This window comes from Rattus norvegicus, chromosome 17, assembly GCF_021556685.1.
Source record: "Rattus norvegicus strain SHRSP/BbbUtx chromosome 17, alternate assembly SHRSP_T2T, whole genome shotgun sequence".
Lineage (NCBI taxonomy): Eukaryota > Metazoa > Chordata > Mammalia > Rodentia > Muridae > Rattus > Rattus norvegicus.
Window position 1 is genome coordinate 65,180,001 of NC_141550.1, and position 20,348 is coordinate 65,200,348.

The 20,348-nt window shown below is 38.7% G+C and overlaps 1 protein-coding gene across 4 annotated transcripts in view; it reads left to right on the plus strand.

The window, feature by feature from the left end:
- The window catches only part of Ryr2 (ryanodine receptor 2), a 593,362-nt gene that overhangs the window by 460,035 nt on the left and 112,979 nt on the right, over positions 1-20,348 (plus strand). For all 4 annotated transcript variants that reach the window (XM_087591546.1, NM_032078.3, NM_001191043.3 and 1 more), the window contains 9 exon segments: positions 650-699; positions 6,952-7,012; positions 7,899-8,137; positions 9,833-9,914; positions 10,936-11,066; positions 14,658-14,978; positions 16,652-16,892; positions 17,970-18,057; positions 19,959-20,051. In XM_087591546.1, the coding sequence (XP_087447672.1) occupies positions 650-699; positions 6,952-7,012; positions 7,899-8,137; positions 9,833-9,914; positions 10,936-11,066; positions 14,658-14,978; positions 16,652-16,892; positions 17,970-18,057; positions 19,959-20,051 (1,306 nt within the window).

Here is a 20,348-nt window from a genome sequence, read left to right on the forward strand (position 1 = left end):
TCACCCATCATCATTAAGATGCCTTCTGGTCTGCCATTTCCTCTGACTGATCTTCAGATAATCAGGTCAGACTCAGTTTCTAATTCATGAAGTCGAAATCCAGGACGCTTGGTATTTCCATAAGGAGCCCAGTTTAGCTTATAAGAGACAGTTTTCTCGAGAAAGGAGCAAGCACTAAGACTTATCATAACCTTTATGCCCAGAGTACCATATTTCCGTTCGTAAGAAATGCCCATGATAATATACAGGGGTGCCGGGGCCTAGTAAATGAAGCTCTCCCCATGTGGTTTTCCTGTAGTCCCGTTCTCTGTGAGGTTTATAGAGATGGCTTCTGTATTAATGAGCTTTGCTTTCTGTTTTAGTTTTGTTTCTTTACTTATAATATGTGCTTTTTTTAACCATGTTGTTAAGAGACGCAGAAATTCTTTCTTTACTCTCTTACTCCACATCCCGCTCAGAGAACCGACCCTTTCTGCGTGACATCATGTTTGCTTTTTCTTTCCGGCTCATAGGTCAGCTGTTCTGTTTTTCTTTATTTATTTTTCTTCTTCTCATCTTATTTAATTTATTTTAAATTCCCTTCCCCCTGTCTTTTTTCTACCTTCCCCACCCCTCCCTTTTTCTCCTTTTGTTTTTCTTTTGTCCTCAGCCTGTTCTGCAAACTTGGAGTTCTTGTCAGGCATAGGATTTCACTGTTTGGTAAGGAGACCCTTGGGGAATTTCTGAGCATGGCCATCAGGGGCTTTCCTTTGCTAATTTCTGAGCATGGCCATCAGGGGCTTTCCTTTGCTAATTTTGCACTGCGTTGTGTGTTGTTATGTTGCATGGATGCATGACTGCACGGCTGCATGCATGGCCATCATAGGCCAGATAAGTTCCTGGAGGTTGTATATAAGTGACATTACCTATGGCAAAATGGAGGGCGATGACTTCCCTAAGCCAGTCCAATTCATGACTGAAAAACAAAGGGTACTTAATTAAAGGAGCAAAAGTCTGAAAATGGCAAGTTCTGCCGTATTTTTATTTTGAGAGTGAAATGAAACCAGGCTCTTGGATTTTTTGCTCAGCTCTCTCTGGGAATTAAACAATAAGCTGATTTGGAATTTACCTCTCATTTTCAGTGTTCTCAGCTACAGATATGTTTGTCTCCTGCACTCCAAGCATTGGAGCTTGGTATTTGGGACCATAGTGCCCAAGAGCTTTGCTTGGTCACAGTGACGTCTGTGGATCACTCCCCCACACCCAGCCTTTTTCTGATGTGTCCCAGGGTCCTTGTAGGTCAAGGCCATTCTCCTGAGCACTTCTCCCAGAGAGCCATGCAGGGTGGCACTCTCACCCTTGCAGGTCTTCCTACTTGGAACTTTAGGAATCTGCCGCTGCTGCCACAATCTAGTCACTCATAGATTGTATAAATGCCAAAGCAAATTTGAGCCCTTTGTTCTCTATGTTTTGGGGATAATTTTGGGATATTTTATTGAGTTATATGGCTAGAAATGCTTTCAGTTTAACTTACAGTTTTATGAAAGACTATAGATTTAGAAAACTAAGCCCTTATTGGAAAAGTCACAGTGGATAAACTGAGGGTCTTACAGAAAGACAGACAGATACATACACACAGACACAAATAATAATTCTTATTAAAAAATTAAGAAGAAATTGGTTTTAGTATAACTAGCTAGTTTTCTACTGGATAGTCCTCCTTTCTAGAAGGCTCAGAACACTTCTATTTATCAGTTAATTCATAGTTTACATAAATTGTCTGAGTTTTTATGTTATTGTTTAAGATATTTTAAATTTTCAAGGACTTGCCTTCAGAATGATTTAGGCTTAACTGATTTTGTTTAACTTCTTATCGATAGACAACAATTCATTGGAAAACTCTTCTGTCAAGATTCTTATATTGTGTTCAAGTTTCCCAGGGTAGAGCATGTTCAGATACCCACTTTGTCATTAGAGAATCTTGTCTAGTTATGGATAGCCTTTATGGGAGGCTTAGCTGTTACTGCTAATGTTTATAAACTCACCTGAAGGCATAACACTGTGTTAACTTCTAACTGGCCACGTATTTCATACTCTTATTTTTTATGTTCTGTGTAATTTAATTCCCTTTTTAGAAAATCTATGATATATATCTGACATTTATGACAAAGTATGTACATTTTAAAAATAAGAAACTTTCCATAATTATACACCCACTTAGTCAATAGTCAGGCCAAGATAGTGTTCCCAACATTCCAGACACTTTCATTATACCATTTTAAAAATAATGATAACCTTTCCCAAAGGAATACTAACTATATGGATCTTCCACCAGCAAGAATTCCTTTTGCCTGTTATTTAGATTCGTATTTTCCCTTCAAGTATATCATCCAAGGGTAACTGACAATAAATGTGTAATATAGTGTGTTGTTCCCATGCAAGGGGTAAATTATTCTTTCTTATGTGATCTTAATATCTATTTGGATGCTGTATTTGAAATATATTAAGCTTAATGTCTTAAGATGTTTCAACAATCAGACATTCTCTGCACAGTGTACAGACTTGCCTTGTTAATAAAGTCTTTAAGTCTTAGCACACAAACTTTACATAGCACAAATATAGCCTGGCTTTTGACTCATGTGATGACCAGGAGGGAACATTGGGCTTTGACTGTGTACATGCTGCTTTTGAGAATTAACCACCTGTATGATTTCGACAAAGAGACATTGAATGCCTAAACTTTGACGTTTTGTGTTTGTGGTAGGCTTAAAATCACCACTAACCTTAGAGATTTTGGGTGCCTAGTAAACCTAATATGAGTTAACAATTATCGAGACATTGTGGGAACTGTGAACTTGCTGTGTTCATATTCTAGTTTGATCCATTAGCTTTTACCTATTGGGTTTATCCAAACTTAGTTATTAGCTCTTACTTAGGTAAATCAGATTAAATACAAAATAAAGTACAAGTGTAGCTATTTGAGGTAGATGCACATGACACCTTCACATAGCCCATTCCATGACTGCATGAGAGTTTAGTAGATGCTTGCACATACTCATGGTAATCTTGTTCTTAGTAGTTTTACCTTATTTCATATATATTTGGATATTATTTTTCAAATTTAATACACACACACACACACACACACACACACACACACACACACACACACCACACACATGATTTGGAGCCAGATACGATGGATCAACGGTTAACAGTATGTACTGCTCTTGTAGAGGACCCTGGTTCAATTTCTAATACCCACAGTGGGCAAGTCATGACTGTGATCAAGAGATCCCTCTTCAGTTTCAAGAGATCCCACTTCTGGGCTTTAATGGCACTCTCACACAAATGACTCACCTATATAAACATAAAAAGATACTTGAAAATAATTCATGACTTTATTTAAGAACCACTTGAGACAGATTTAGATTTGATAATGGGTACCAAAACTGAAGATACGAAAAGGTACATATTAGCTTTCCATAGTTAGGCATTGGAGACCAAGGGGGAGCAATAAACAGACCAAGTTCTTGCTGTTAGGGTCACAGTGATGAGTAGGTCTAGTAGGTCTAGTAGGTCTAGTACTGGGGATGTTTAGTCTGTGTTATCTGCCAAATTTAAATTCACATCCACAATTCTTCTGAGTAGTTACAAGATTGTTATGACATCTAAACCATGAGGATTACCAGAAGTTAGCTACCCACATTTGCATGTGCCTTCGATTTCCTTTTAAAAGTCCTTTCTTTATGTGAAACCACCCAGAGAACAGAATTGGCTAGCAGATCTCACACTGTGAACTGTCATCTGGAGGCCCCTAAGGCATCTCTTGTTGTGTGGGAAAATGATAAAGTTACTTGTTCCATGGATAGATGTTTTCACTGTTGGATCCTGGTGAATCAAGTATTTTATAGTGGGGGGTGGGGGTGGGGATAGAAAGAAAATGCCATCCTGCTTAAATCCATGCTTTCCCATGTGAATTCCAAAGTCATGCTAAGTAGACACATATATGAATTCCATTCAGTTGGGACTGGAATGGTACTTAGAGAGTTTGACAAGCAATGGGGATCTCATTTGCCATTCTAAGAACCCAGTGTTGGCTAAAGAAATCTTGTTTTTAATCTCATTATTACTTTCTACTTTTGCTAGATATAAAATCTGTATGCTAACCTCAATGCAGCAAAAGCATCCCAAGCCTATCCATCATATTAAATCCTTCAGTAATTCGTAGAGGGAACAGAATATGAATGCAGAGCAATCTCAGGGGTGATGGCAAATGGCTGTGTGCCTGTAAGGTCTGTTAAGGGCATTGTTCGCACACACAAAAGAAAAATCTAGTCCTTTAAATACATCATTGAATACATCATGGTCATTGTGTCTCTGCTGTGTGCTAGACATTCTCTCAGGCTGTGAAGATGGAGAACTGAAGAATTTTCCATTTTGTTACCACACTGAAATCAACCTACAAACACTTTTACCTGTGTCACTCAAGACCAAAGAAGCTATTCTGTCTTAATCCTCTCTGCCCACTTTGAACCCCAGGCCACCATGTCCTGCTCAGACACCAGCCTCTTATCCTGCACCTGCATGCCCAGTGCTTTCCATTTCTGTAGAGAAACCTGAGCATGCAAGTCCCTATGCTGGCTCGCTTGTGTGCCACTCTATCCACACCCACCATTACACCTTTCCTTGCCCGCCGTGCTACCCGGCAAACGCTCTCCTTCTGCAGTTAGTCATGTCCATCTGTGCTCAGGGGCTTTGGCACCATCATTGCTCCATGAGATCAAGAGTCCCCTCACCCAACACTTACCTTCTTAGTTCTCCCTTAAATGTGGTAAACTCCTGCCTTTCTGTGTGCCATCTGTCCCCATAGGGCTAAACAGAAAGCTTGGCACATAGCAGCCTTATAAAAATATGAATGAAGGAATGAGAGACCCAATCAGATCCCACTCTCAAAGAGCCCCAATAGAGAAGACAGCAACAGATGCTCAAATTAGTAAGTGCTCAAGTTGTAAGGATTTTTTTTTCTTTATTTAAATAACTCAAATGTTTTCCTTAGCAAGGCGTGCAGTTCCCCAAGATAAACACCCGAGGCAGTAGAGAAGTCTCAAACTTTTGACATGGAGGCTTTCAGCATTTTGTACATGATAAACATACCGTCCAAATACCTCTTTTGGTTTATCCCCAGTGGCCTCAAGCCTGAACAGACAATCACTATCACTGCAGTTCACTTCAGTGTTAACTGGGAGGATGTTGCATAGCATAAATATCAGATGTTTAAGAGGAAGCTATGTGTTTTGTTCAAGTTTTTCTATTTTCCAGTTGAAGATGCTTTCACCAGAGCATGGATCTTAAATTTCTAACTTGGATAAGTTTCAAAAGTGATTGCTAAGTGACGTAATCCAGAGAAAGCTTCACCTGCAATCTCTTCCTGATTGCTAGCAGATTAGACTTACATTGACAGTTTTGATGTCTCCCTTCAAAATGCTTCCGGTATTCCAATAATTACTGCTATCCTCTATCAAGAAATACCAGAAAATTAATCTGGGTATGTTATCCCTAAAAGGGCCAGATTGTGCTTGGGTTGTTGGTCCTGGTATAGACAATGAAAAAGAAATGCCTTTAAAGCCCAAAGCACCTTTGAGGACAGTGACTACCTAGAACTGAGAGTGTCTTTGTCTTAGGATGTATCTAAGTTGGCCTGCCCCTGATCCGGGAAGATCAACCAGGTCTATGGATGTGTAAGTGGGCTATTTGAGGAAGTGTTATTTAAAGAAATAACATTCAAATGCTACAAAAAAACTTACATTGAAACATGACTCATTATCCTAAGGATTCATAGAATTTGTGCATGTGTGCATGCATGTTAGATTAAAATATAGAACAAAGACTGATATAGTTTGACCATATTTTGGTAGTCAAATTATTTTTAATAAAGTAATTTCATTTATTTACTTTAAAAAATTCCCACCTCCAAGCATTACACACACACACACACACACACACACACACACACACACACACACACATACTCCATTTATGTTATTTATAATTTTGTACTTTATTTACAAAATGGCAGTCAAAGTGCATGAATCTGACTGTTTTTAAGAATTACGTTTTGAGTAGTGCAAAAGACTGTTGGCTTAAATTCTGGAGAGACAGCTCAGTAATTAAGAGCAAGTACTGCTCTTGCAGAGGACCTAGGTTCTGTTCCCAGCACCCACATCAAGGCAGTTAGTAACCACCTGTAACTTCAGCTCAAGGGGATCTGATGCCCCTGCTTGCTTTCCTCAGGTACTGCATGCACATATGCACCCTCCCCCCACATGTATAATTAGATGTACATGATAAAGATATTTAGAAATCAGTCTTTACAAATAAGTTCTGCTTTGCTTCTCTAACGTCTAGTTTTAATTTTAAAAATGCATTTAATGGCAACTTCCTTTGTTTGCCAAAGACCAACAAAGTTTGGATAAATCATTCCACTTTACCACATTAGAATTCAGGCATATTGAGTCACCCCGAGGCCATTGAATAAAATAAGAAAGCAGAGACTTCTGAAGTAATTAAAATAGAGTTAGGATAGAGGTTTAGCGTACGTCATTTCAGAATACACACTGACTTTCAATGTCTGCATACCATGTGCGTTACAGTGAGGTAGTGTGGGGAGAGGAGTGTATCTGAGGAATTCAGAAAAAGTTCCTTCCGGTTTGCGTGATGCTTTTGAATGCTGCTGGAGCATGTCTGCTACCTGGTAAGACATGCTTCACCGCTTGTCTACTTACATGTGCACAACCACTTTTAAGCAGAGAAACTGCATGATTTCAAATTTGAGGCCTTAAAAAGTCGTATTCATTAAGTTATGATTGAGCTGTGTGAATTAACCGACATTTGTGACACACGTGTTAATGGGACAGGACAAGATTGAGAAACTCCAAAGGCAACTTATACAGTTTTTTATTTCCCCTTCAGGGAATGATGCTACCTCAATTGTGAACTGTCTTCATATTTTGGGTCAGACTTTGGATGCAAGGTAAATAGTCACATTTTTACCTAAATGAGTTAATATAGTTATGACACATAAGAATGTTTTAAAAGGGACTGCATATCCTTATTTATTTTTGTGGTTTCATGAATATTTTAGTTCAAGTGAAAAGAAACCTTGTAAATTACAGTGGATACAATGGTCCTTAGATTCTGGGTGCATAAGGAGGTTGTTTAATCTTTATATTATTTCTCTAGCAACTAATTTTATTACTGAGTTACCAATTATGAATGTATGACGTATGAGTACCCCTTCCCCCACACATGCCCACTCACACACCCACACCACATACACAAACACACACACACACACACACACACACACCATATACACACTGTCATACACATACTATATACAAACTCACACACACATACACACACATACACCCCTCCATACCCAGGACACTTATTCATACACATACACACACCATACACACACACACACACACACACACACACACACACACACATGCACACACCCCTCCATACCCAGGACACTCACACATACACATACACACACCATACACACACATACATACATACACACACACACACACACACACACACACACACACACACACACGGACAAAGAACTCTCTGGAAAGAGGGAAGGATTAGTGGGAGGGAGACAAGAAAGAGGGTAATTGGAGGTGAATATGGCCAAAATATATTATATGCATATGTGAAAATATCATAAAGAAACCATTATTATACATAATTAATATATGCCAATAAAAATATAGAAGTTGAATGTATTCTAGGTATCTACTGTAGTAGAGAGGTAGCATAGTGGCTGGGAGAGGGGTGGGGAGGCAAGGTTTTCTTCTTTGGTTGTGGCTGTCAGAAATCTAATCTCTTCCTTCCTAAATTCCCAGGACTGTGATGAAGACGGGTCTGGACAGCGTGAAAAGTGCTCTCAGGGCCTTTCTGGACAATGCGGCGGAGGATCTGGAAAAGACGATGGAAAACCTTAAGCAGGGCCAGTTTACTCACACCAGGAGCCAGCCCAAGGGCGTGACTCAGATCATCAACTATACCACCGTGGCGCTCCTGCCCATGCTCTCTTCCCTGTTTGAGCACATTGGCCAGCATCAGTTTGGAGAAGATCTGATATGTATGTAACTCTGGTCTTTAGTTGCTGGCTTTTGAACTAGGACCATCAGGGTCATCCCAATGAGCTTCTGCATGCAGACGCTTGGATCGTTACTTAACTGCATAGATGGGTGTACAGGTGATAGAAACCATTTGATAGAGAGAAAGATCCGTTTGTCTCATGGACCCAGAATACAGCCACAGTTTTAGATTGATTCTTCTGCACTGTTGAAGCCTAGGTCCCACCGAATTCCCTGAATTTCATTGCATCTTTCCAGTATTCATGGATTTGGAGCATAGGGACATGCCACCTTAAATGTTCTCAAATCATTTCTCAGTCCAACACAGATTGCTAACTGCACCACAGATTATTCCAACAAATAATATTATCTCTACTGAGCATGATCTCAATTGTTTGACTATGCCAAGCAAAAATAGCTCTGTGGATAGGTTTCCGTGTGATTCGAGAGAGATTTGCTTAGCTAGTTTGGGGCCAGAACTCCAAAGTTAACTTTAAAAGTTTGTCCCCAGAATAACCAAAGTTAAGTGGGAAATTAACACTTGAGCTGTCCTGACCTTTTGCAGGGCTGCCCACAGGAACATGGGATGAGGAAGGATCTTTGGGGGGAGCTTCAGGGACTACACCTTCGGGGACTCTCATAGTCTGAGTTTCCCAGGTGATGGAGAGTACAATGTGAAACCACTGTGCTGTTCTATGGCTCCTCCTCTAGCATTGATAGAACCCTATTTTCACCAGGAGGAACACTGCTTGTAGCCCAGACTATAGAAGGAAATAGGTCTAACGTCAAAGATGATTTCTTCTGACATGCCAGGGTATATCTAGCGGTGTTAGATTTAGAAAGCCATATTTTGTAGGTTTCTTTCTCTTTTAATCCTATCTTACTCAATGATTTAAAGACATTTCCTAGATTTAAAGACATTTCCTAGATTCTCTGCTTGATTTTCCTATCATCAAATACTGTAGGAAGGGAAAAATGGAAAGATAGCTCAGTGGTTAGGAGCATATATTGTTCTTACAGAGGACCAGATTTTGGTTCCTAAAATTCACTTCAGATGGCCTAAAAGCCCCTATAAATCCAGCTAGGAGGATCCAGCTGGCCTCTTCAAGTTCCTGTACTGACATGCCCAAGCTCACAGATAGATAGATAAATGCATACATAATTTAAACATTTAAAAAAACTTTAAATATCTCCTGGAGAAATTTACATTTGAATGTCAGATCTTTGGAGATATTTGTGAGTTATGGTAACGGACAGTTATTATATTCAACATCGTATGCACTGAGAGACCTTTTCCATGCAAAGCTCTGTAGAACATAGAGCATCTTTACTTCTCTCCAGAAGAAGACCCAAAGCTGAAAGTCATTCTTTTCCCCTCCAGACAGTCTCATGGTTTATTATATTCCTGAGCAGGTCCTTTCCTTTCACATACTGAGAAAGATTATTAAAATATTTTTCTCATAATGTTCTGGATAATCACAACACATTCACTTATGTGTCTCGAGCTCCTGTCATGCAGGGGAGACTTTTGAAAAGAAGCCTTTACATTTTATTTTGTAAATGTGTTCTTATTTTTCATTTTCCAAAATTTCAAGCTTACTGACTGTAGTGAGGAATTCTGGGTTGAGCCTACACATTCTCAGGGTCAAGTGCTATGCAAGTGTTTACTTCTCAATGGAGACTCTCTCTGTTCTCAGTGGAGGATGTGCAGGTGTCTTGTTACAGAATTCTGACCAGCTTGTATGCCTTGGGAACCAGCAAGAGCATCTATGTGGAAAGGTAAGAGCTAATAACAGCCCAGCACTGACAGCAACTGCATCTCAACCCTCTTCATTTTGTATACATTTCTTATTTTTGAAGCAACACAGATAATTTCTTCAGTTCCTCAAGAGGAACTTGAAAATCTTTAAGAATTATTATAAAGCACAGTGGGAGTATCGTATATAAAATTTAATAGTTTGTCTTTTATATAACAACATAATATATAAATTTTCACCTTAGAGCTTGTACGTCTTAGGAGAGGGACTGCTAGTGTTGTGTATCAGAAAGACAAAGAACTGAGGAGAGGCTTGCTGACTGGAGACCAGACCCATACCACCCAACTAAACCCAACAGGACAGCATGTAGCTTGTAATCTCAGGGCCGGGGGCACAGAGGCAAGAGAATCCTTGGAGCTTGCTTGAGAGTGCAGTCTAGATGAACTGGTGGACTCCGGGGTCAGTGAGAGACCTGACTCCAAAACTAGGATGGAGAGTGGCTGAGGAAGTGACTGGGCATTGACCTCTGGTCTCCTGTTGTGCGCATACATGCCCACATAACCACGTGTACATGTATAAGCACACAATGAAATACAAAGTGGGCCGGAAGCTCATCTTCTCACCCTCCAGACAGAAGGGCTCACCAAATGCTGTCCACAGGTAAACTAAGACCCAACACCACTCAACCCTCCAATTCTGGTGTCTATTTCTGACTATTTTCCTAACTAATAACAATCCCAGACTTCAGAGATTCTCAGCTAAAAGCATCCATGTCTGACAGAGTTATGACTTGTCATACCCTTTCACAAGATTGGTTTAGATTACACCCTTAACTTTCGTAATTAAATACCCACGAGCTCAGTTTTTCCTTTTTGCTTTAACTGTGCAGAGGTAGTAGCAGAATTCTGATTTTATTCTCAAAGACATTTTCTGAATTCTTCCTAAATTTTTTTAAAGTAGCAACATTGATATCCCTCTTGTAGGTTAAACTTACTGCTTCCCAATGTTACTCCTTTAGTTACTCAAACTTTTTGCACTCGTAGGCAACGTTCTGCACTCGGAGAATGCCTAGCTGCCTTTGCTGGTGCCTTCCCTATCGCCTTTCTAGAAACCCACCTGGACAAACATAATGTTTACTCCATCTACAACACCAGGTCTTCACGAGAAAGAGCAGGTAACACAGAACTACGCTTGCCTTTTGAGAAATGAAGCCATGTCTTCATGATGCATATGAAATTATTCTGTAGTGTTTTTTGTTGTTGGGGTAATGAGAAGATTTATCCAGAAGTTTGATTCCTGAAGAAGCAGCGGGCTGGAATGTGATTGCTCATGAGTCCAGGTTACCAGAGGAGCCACTTTTCCTGGATTTCAGAGGAAAAGGAAGAGGAGGAAGAGGGGGAGGAGGGGGAGGGGAATAGGAGTTGGTTGCAAGGGGCAGAATGTGGGTGATTTCTTAACATAATTGGCAGATGGGATAGTTCATAATTTGAGGCAATCCGTGCATATGTGGGCTAAACGTCCCATAATTTTAATAATTTCCATGCTTGTTCATGAATTAATATACATAGATGCTAAATAGAGGGATTCCTGTAATACAGTGTTTTTAAATTACCTTTTTCAGTTATGATCTCTCAGTCTCTTTGTTCTCAAGCATTATTATTCAGCATTCTTATTTTAATGTGCACTTCCTCTAATGTTTCTGAAAGAAAAAAGCTTAATTGCTTTTAAGTTAATGAGACAAAGAAAAATGAATTCTCAACTAAAGCAGAACAATAATCAGCAAATATGAAAAAAGTAGGTTTATTGGCTTTCTTATTGAGTAGTCTTACAATAAGTCAGGAAGGGTTATGGTATTGTTGTTTATTTCATTGGTAGATTGTTTTTATGTTTTAAACATTTGTTTTGTGTATATGGTGTGTGTGTGTGTGTATGTGTGTGTCTGTGTGTCTGTGTGTATATGCATATACTCACACATGTAACACACAGTGTTCATGTCAATATTACATGAGAACTTCCTGATCCTATTTCATGTGTTTCAAATTTATCTTTAACTGATTTTTCACTTTAAAAGTTTATTATTGGAATTCTGAGAAACCTAGCCAACAACTTTAGTCTATACCTAGATATAAGGTGTGTCTGTCTAAGACTCATGAGTCTATCTATGTGTGTGGTTGTCGTATCATGAAACTCAGATTAATGTGTGATACCCCATGCAAGACAATCTGATCATTTGTTGTGTAGATAGCCCTATTTTGCTCATGACTCCATCTAAAAAAGACATTTATTCCCTTGATATTGAGTTCTGATATTTACCATAGAGAGCCTACTAGAATTATTAATAGGATTGCAAGTTGAGCTGAATGATAAGTAAGTAAACTCCAGTTATTCTTCTAGTAGACTCTAGAATAGTCCAGACAATTCTCATGGCAAAATATGTCACAGATGCCCTCTAATGACTTTTTCTGTTTAATGTTTTTCTCAGTAGATTGATTTTGAACGATTTCTAATAATTGTAGAATATTTTCAAAACCTGGAGTGCATACCCCTTTACCTGTGAAATTGCTTCTCTGTGACCTAGTTACACTGTTGGTTTTTTGTCTTATTTTTTAGTGAATCTTACCAAATAAGGAATTTTAGTGACCTGAATAATTATTGTTTAATTTGGCTACTTTGTCACTTTTACCTCATGAATAAATGAAAGCAAAGGCAAAGGTATTGAATGTGCAATAGTATCAATAGTATTGTTTTTTACAGAGTTTCTATATGTTTGCAAGTAGTGAAAAATGGTTAAGTTCAATCTGTTGATTTTCCTGTGTAATAATACACAGAGTCATCTTATTAAGGTTTTGTGAATCACTAGTCTATTGACACAAGTCAAGAAGAAAGTAGATTTATTACCTCTGTAAAGATAAGGAACCATGCAAACAGGTTACATACCTGATTAGGTTTCTATTTCACCTCATTTGCATAGCAACAGGAATTAAATTTCATGATGTCATTTATCTTTTAATCAACTATTTCAGGTGGATAGGGGAGATGAGATATAAAAATGACTAAGATTTGAATCTTTCTGCAGGAAATTCTCACCTGTAGGAGAGAGAAAGAGGGAGAGGGAGAAGAGGAGAGGGAGGGGGAGGGGGAGGGAGAGGGAGAGGGGGAGAAAGAGAGAGAAAGAGACAGACAGACAGACACAGACAGATAGAGAAAGACAGAAACAGAGACTGATAGACATGGACAATAGAATTCAGAATAAAGGCTACTGGGTACTAGAAAGTAATGATATTCTAGAGCCCCTGGGAAGACTCAACACAGATAATTCAGGATGAGTCTTGAAATTGGGAAGTCAGAAGTTTTGATTCATTAGGGAAAATGTTGACTGGAGATAGCTCCCGCAAGAAGTGAGCAGACAATGAAGCAAGGCTGGGAAGCCAGAAGAGGGAAGAAAGAATGGGAACTGACGCCAGTAGCAAAGAAGGTTCATTTACCAGCTACATAGAGGGACTGCTGTATCAGTGAGATCCTGGACAGCAGTAGAGGAGATAAACGCACAGCTCAGCTGTGTTGAGTCCTGGGAAGCAGTGACTAAGCAGCGCCCACTGCAAAGATAGGCAATGCAGTGGTTGTGAGATTTCCTGGAGGGAGAATCATCTCAAAGAAGGTTTGTCAGCCTTTAGCCATTGTGATTGATTGTATAACATCTTGCTTGAATAACTCTGTTAGAGATTAAGTCAAAAGTTTATACCTCTTGTGTCTGTCTTGGTGGACCCTGAAAAAAAATCCAGGATTAGACACCAAAAAAGACGAATAAGTAGAACGTAGAAGGTTTGTAGTAATAGCCAAACAGAAGCCAGCAGTAGTATATGTGGTTGTCAAGATAAATATATAGGCAGAGGAAGAGAGGGGGCTAAAAATAGATCCTCAAAGAAGCCAACATCTAATTGGGCGATGAGAAAGAAGTGAGTTAAGGACACTGCTGTAATGAGTACAAAGTTACAGGGACTGAAGACAGCGAGGATCAGGAGGGAGTAGCAGTGAATAGGGATACACAGAGAGCTCTTGAAAATGGTGAGTCCAAGAAGCAGGACAAAGAGAATCCCTAATCTTATTTGCTGCGAAGTAGGCAGAACAGCTGTCAAAGAGCCTGCTAGAGCAGAGGCATGGTAGGATCGTGGGCAGGTCTTAGTCAGGGTTTCTATTCCTGCAGAAACATCATGACCAAGAAGTAAGTTGGGGAGGAAAGGGTTTATTCAGCTTACACTTCCACATTGCTGTTCATCACCAAAGGAAGTCGGGACTGGAACTCAAGCAGGGCAGGAAGCAGGAGCTGATGCAGAGGCCATGGAGAGATATTACTGACTTGCTTCCCCAGACTTGCTTAGTTTGCTCTCTTATAGAACCCAAGACCACCAGTCCAGGAACGGCACCACCCACAATGGACTGGGTCCTCCCCTCTTAATCACTAATTGAGAAAATGCCTTACAGCTGGATCTTATGAAAGCCTGTCCACAACTGAGGCTCCTTTTTCTGTGGTAATTCCAGCTTGTGTCAAGTTGACACACAAAACTAGTCAGTACAGTGGCGTTCGGAAAGAACTTTTAAATGGCAGCCAGCCATGATAAGAGGAAGAAGGTGTCAGGAGAAGGACAGACAGATTTGAGTTTTGAAGCCCAACGTGAAATATGGTGTCTGTTTGAGAAAGCCAAATCTGCCACAGGGTACCGGTTCTTGCACTGAACACATACCATTTTTATCTGTGTTTCTTTAGCTCTCAGTTTACCCGCAAATGTGGAGGATGTCTGCCCAAATATACCATCCCTGGAGAAGCTCATGACTGAGATCATAGAGCTGGCAGAGTCAGGAATCCGTTACACTCAGATGCCACACATGATGGAGGTGGTACTGCCCATGTTATGCAGCTACATGTCAAGGTGGTGGGAGCACGGTCCTGAGAACCATCCAGAGAGGGCTGAGATGTGCTGCACAGCGCTCAACTCAGAGCACATGAACACACTGCTGGGCAACATTCTCAAGATCATCTACAACAACCTGGGGATTGATGAAGGGGCCTGGATGAAGCGCTTAGCTGGTAAGGACTGGAAAGAACACACCGTATCACTTATTCCCAGCAAATATTTTAAATATGGAAGGCTACAAATTTCCTACAGTAATCTTCAGTGATTTCTTCTGTGCTCAGAATTACCATTGCTTAGTACTGTTATGCTATTTTAAAAGATATGGATAAGATCAGACATTTGCTAACTGCCCTAGTGTCATTTTTGCTGCTCTGATAAAATATCCTGACGCAAAGTCATTTTTGAAAGGAAGAGTTTGTTATAGCTTAGACGTACCAGGTTAGAGCACATCACTGCAAGGATATCATTGTGGCAGGAGCCTAACGTGGCTAGTCCTGTCAAATCCATCAAGTGCAAAAATAGATAAATGATGCATGCTCGCTTGCTTGCCTTTACTCAGCTCAATTTCTCCACTTTTCCATAGTTCGAGACTTCCTGCATAGGTAATGGAGTAACCCACAGTGGTCTAAGTCTTCCACATCAGTTACCATAAATAAGACAAACTCCGACATGCGTGCTCACCAGTCAACCCAATGTAGATAATTCTCATTGAGACTCTTCCCCCCAGATGATTCTAGGTTATATCAAAATGACAATTATAGATACTCATTATGCAGTTAATAATTTGTTTTCTAAATTGTTTATTTCTATATAAGACTATCAATCATAAGAATAATGAATAATAACATCAATAATGATTATGTAGACAGAGACAAAAGTAAAGCTGGATTTTGAAACAACATGCCTTCATATTACTCCCTGATGACAATGGGCTCAGGAATGGAAGATGAAGTAAAGCATGTACAGTTCAGTTTATCATTATAAGATTTAAATTAAAATTCTGGAAGCTGCCTAAGTCCCCAACAGCTAGAGCAGCCTGGGTAATTACTTTCTGTATGTCCTCTTACAAAAATATTACATTTTCTCCAAGCATTCGGGTTTCAGCTATGTTTTGTTATCTTGGGAAATGTTCATGTTAAATATAGAAACCAAAAGCAAAAATTTTAAAGGAATGCAGAATAATCTGTGTGTAGTCTGAATTAATGGGCGTATCTGTTGATTAAAACTAAAAACATAATACCAGTGTCTTAATGATTGAATAGGTAGATTTTTAACTTCTCTCACATATACATGTCCCAATGTATATATGTATATATTTATAGATATATGTGCATATTATATAAATGTAATATAAAAATCCATCTTAAAAATTGCTTGTGTAAGTCTAGACCTATTACTGAATGCTCACCACAATGTTATGTATAATCTAACTCTTCCAGGAGATGATGATGGGATAAACTGAGGGGACCTCAGGTCTCACATGGTAGTATTACAGTGTTCTAAAAGTGAAAGTACTAGAAGACTCCTTTCCATTGTTGGGCTTTGTATAATAATACTAAATTTAAAAACTAATCTGATATGATTCTGTCTTTTCAAACTTTTATTCTAAATCATCAATCTTTTGTTAAAAAATAAGCACACTGAATTGAGTTCAGTAATCATGTCTAAGCATCAATTATGCAATTAGGTTTGTGGCTAGAAAAATGGCAGGGACATGGGCTTTGTCCGTAAGGAAGCTCTGAAAGAGAAAAGGTAGGAATCTCACTCCCATTTGACCATTCCAGCAATTCATTCTAATTTCAATGGGTGTTTTCACAGCAGAATATTAATGTCTGTTTCCAAACAGTATTTTCACAGCCAATCATCAACAAGGTGAAACCTCAGCTCTTAAAAACTCATTTCTTACCCTTAATGGAGAAACTAAAGAAAAAGGCTGCCATGGTAGTGTCTGAGGAAGACCACCTAAAAGCCGAAGCCAGAGGGGACATGTCCGAAGCGGAGCTGCTCATTCTAGATGAGTTTACCACATTGGCCAGGGATCTCTATGCCTTCTACCCACTCTTGATCCGATTTGTGGACTATAACAGGTACAATGTGTAAAAGTGACTCGCTCCACCCCAAGTCCTTCATGATCTGCTCCGCTCATCTGTTCATTTAGACCACATAGTTCTGTGACTCCTAAGCCATGAGCTTGCCCATGGTTATAACATAACAAAATATTAATACATACATTAATTCTCATTGGGCATCTTCAGCTTACAACTGGATGATATTGTTTGCTGAAGCCTTTCATGCTTTGCAAGTAATGTATCTATTGTTATATTGTTCCAGTTTCTACAGCAGAGACTAGAGTATAATCTGCAGATTATACAGAAAGAAATGCATTTAAATTGTTTTATATTGTACATATATATGTGTGTGTGTATGTGTACATTATATAAATAATATGTATACACATACAAAACATATACATATACAGCATATACAAAAATTGTGGGTGTGGATTATAAAGCAACTATTTTTCAAGATAAAACTAAACCTTTAATTTTCTTTCTCTTTAAAAGCTGTTGGACAGTTTCAATGTTTACAAATTTTTAAATGTTCCAGCGAGTACCATGAAACCATTATGAATTCTTTGGTCAGCGAACCTGGCTTTAGCAGGTTGAGCATAGGAGCACACATTATTTATTTATTTATTTTTTTATTGGATTTTTCAATTTACATTTCAAATGTTATTCCCTTCCCCAGTTTCCCAGACATAACCCCCCTGTCCAATCCACCTCCCACTTTTAAGTTTTGTATTGTAAATAGCAAATCTCTGCTCATAATCATGCCGAGAAAGTGTCCTCTGAATGCACAGCACTGATGAGGAGGAGCACACATTTTTAATCCTAGCACTTGAGAGAGGTAGAAGTCAGCAAATCTCTGTGAGTTCAAGTTCAGTCTACATAGAAAATTCCAGGCTAGCCAGAGACCCTGTCTCAAGAAGAAAAAAAGAAAGAAGGAAGGAAGGAAGGAAGCAAGGAAGGAAGGAAGGAAAGAAGATAGGTAGGGAGGAAGGAAGAAAATTAAAAACAGACTTTGATAGAAAGGATTTTTTGGGGGGTGAGGTGTTGTTTCACTTGATTAACTTTAACTGAGAACCTGTTTATCACATGTTCCAGGGCAAAGTGGCTGAAGGAACCCAACCCAGAAGCAGAGGAGCTATTTCGAATGGTAGCTGAAGTCTTCATTTACTGGTCCAAATCCCATGTAAGAATGAGAATGCAAATTATCTATCGTTCGATGTGTGATGAGGGCTTTGCAAAGGTAGACCAGTTGTCTGGTCTCTGCAGTCAATGTCTAAATACCATTTCTTAAGTTTGTCTCTTAGAATTCCTTTGACAGTTTGGGACAGAGGGAAGATCACTCCGGGGACTTTAGGGAAATGGAGCCTTTTTAAAGCTCCATCTGTAATTTATCTTTAAAAGATACAATTTTTATAGTATTGTATAAACATTGAGATATTTATTTATATCCCACCTCTTTTAGACAGTGTATCATATGGCCCAGGCTGGTATTAAGTGGCTGCTTCACCTCCATGTTCTGGGATCCTTTAGGATATGTCTGGTTTAAAATGACTTTTAAATATCGATATTAATGTTTGATATCTGTGGCACCTGAGAAGTTTTTCTTTAGGTTGTTTGTTCCTCTAAATCAAATGAGGTACTTCTTTTTTTTGTTTTTGTTTTTGTTTTTTTTTTTTGTTTTGTTTTGGGGTTTGAACATGCTGGCATAGAGAGATGGCCTGATGTGGGCCTCAGCCCTTGGTATTTTGAGAAAAGTCTTCACTTTATAGCTTAAGCTAGCCTTGGAGTTAGCCTGACCTCAAACTTGTAATTTTCTCAATTCTGTGGGACCATCAGCATGTATCACCATGCCTGATGAATGATTCCTTATTTTGTGTAGCACATTTTAATGAGACGGCTTCTTTGGTGGTAATTTTGAGGAAAATGTATATTCTGGGATGAATCAATCTATTTTTACCTGCCAAAATTAGAGATGGATCAACAGTCCTTTCTTTCTCTCCCATATGTAACACAGTTTTCACTTGCTAAGAGGACAAATGGAAGGAATCAAGGACTAGATGTTTAAACATGTTGAAAACTGCTAGAAAATTGACATATATATTCCACTCAGCAATCATTAAACATCAATGAAACTTTTGTTTTAAAGAGTACTTTGGAATTAGGGATCTATTATAATCAGCAGGCTCATTTAATGGTTCTTTCAATAGTAGGAATATTGATATATATCTTTTTGGTTATAAACCTAGCTTTTAATGACTGAGACATCTCTCATGCCCTGATAAATATATATATATATATATATATATATATATATATATATATATATATGCACACACACACATATATATATACATATATATATATCAAAATTATTTATATATATTGATATATTCTCCAAGGTTTCAGATGAATTGATTTTAGCATTCTGTTTCTAAATTAAAAGTACTTAAAATAATGTTATGGCATTTTTTTCTTTTTTTTTTTTTTTAGAATTAGATGGAATACCTATCAGAATAGGAAGTAGAAAGTTGTTTCAAAGTTGTGTGTTCTGGAAAGACTGTTTATCCCTTGAAACAACATATGCCACTACCCAGCTAACCTGGGACTGGAATGGTCATACTGTCATTTGGCAATGCATGATTTTATGACATGAACATTTCAAGCCTTGTCTTTAAAACATACCTATTCAGGATGGGCCTGGTGACATGGGTCTGTCATCCCAGCTCCCAAGAAAGTGAAGGAAGGATGTTTACAAATTGATGGTCTGCTTGAGCTACAGAGTAAATTTAAGGCCAATCTTGGCAATTTAATGAGAATTTATCTTCTAATAAGAAGTAAGAAGGTTGGGGTGTATTCCATGGTGGAGCACTTGCCTTGTATGGAAAAGCCCTAAAGATTCCCAACATTGGAAAAAGTCTATCACCCTTATATATTGTTCTTGAAACAGTTATCTCTAACCTAGCTGTCCCTGTGTAAGTCATACACCAAACCAGCATTGGCTCCTGATGACACCCTAGACTCCTGTGTATCTCAGACTGTATTTTCTCCAAGTGGTTTTAACTGAAGTTTCCTTGTCAACCTCAGAATTTCAAAAGAGAGGAACAGAACTTTGTGGTGCAGAATGAAATCAACAACATGTCCTTCCTCATCACCGACACAAAGTCTAAGATGTCCAAGGTATCAAGTCTTCCCATCGGTCTCAGTGTTCCTTTATGAGTTGACCTTTTTTAGAGGGTTTTTTAAGTTTCGAGTGTTCATAATGGCAGTTGGGCTGGTTTGATAGCATTGCTTACTGATGTAAAAGCATTTGTGCTGTTTGCATAGGTTCTAGGATTAGTTTGAATGAGGTACAGTAAATACTGAGAAATAAAAATGACCTATGAAGGATAATTTCCTTAAAGATTCCTAGTTACTAAACTTACTAAAAATAATTTCTTAAAAGGTGGTATGTATAAAAAATGTGATCCACACAGT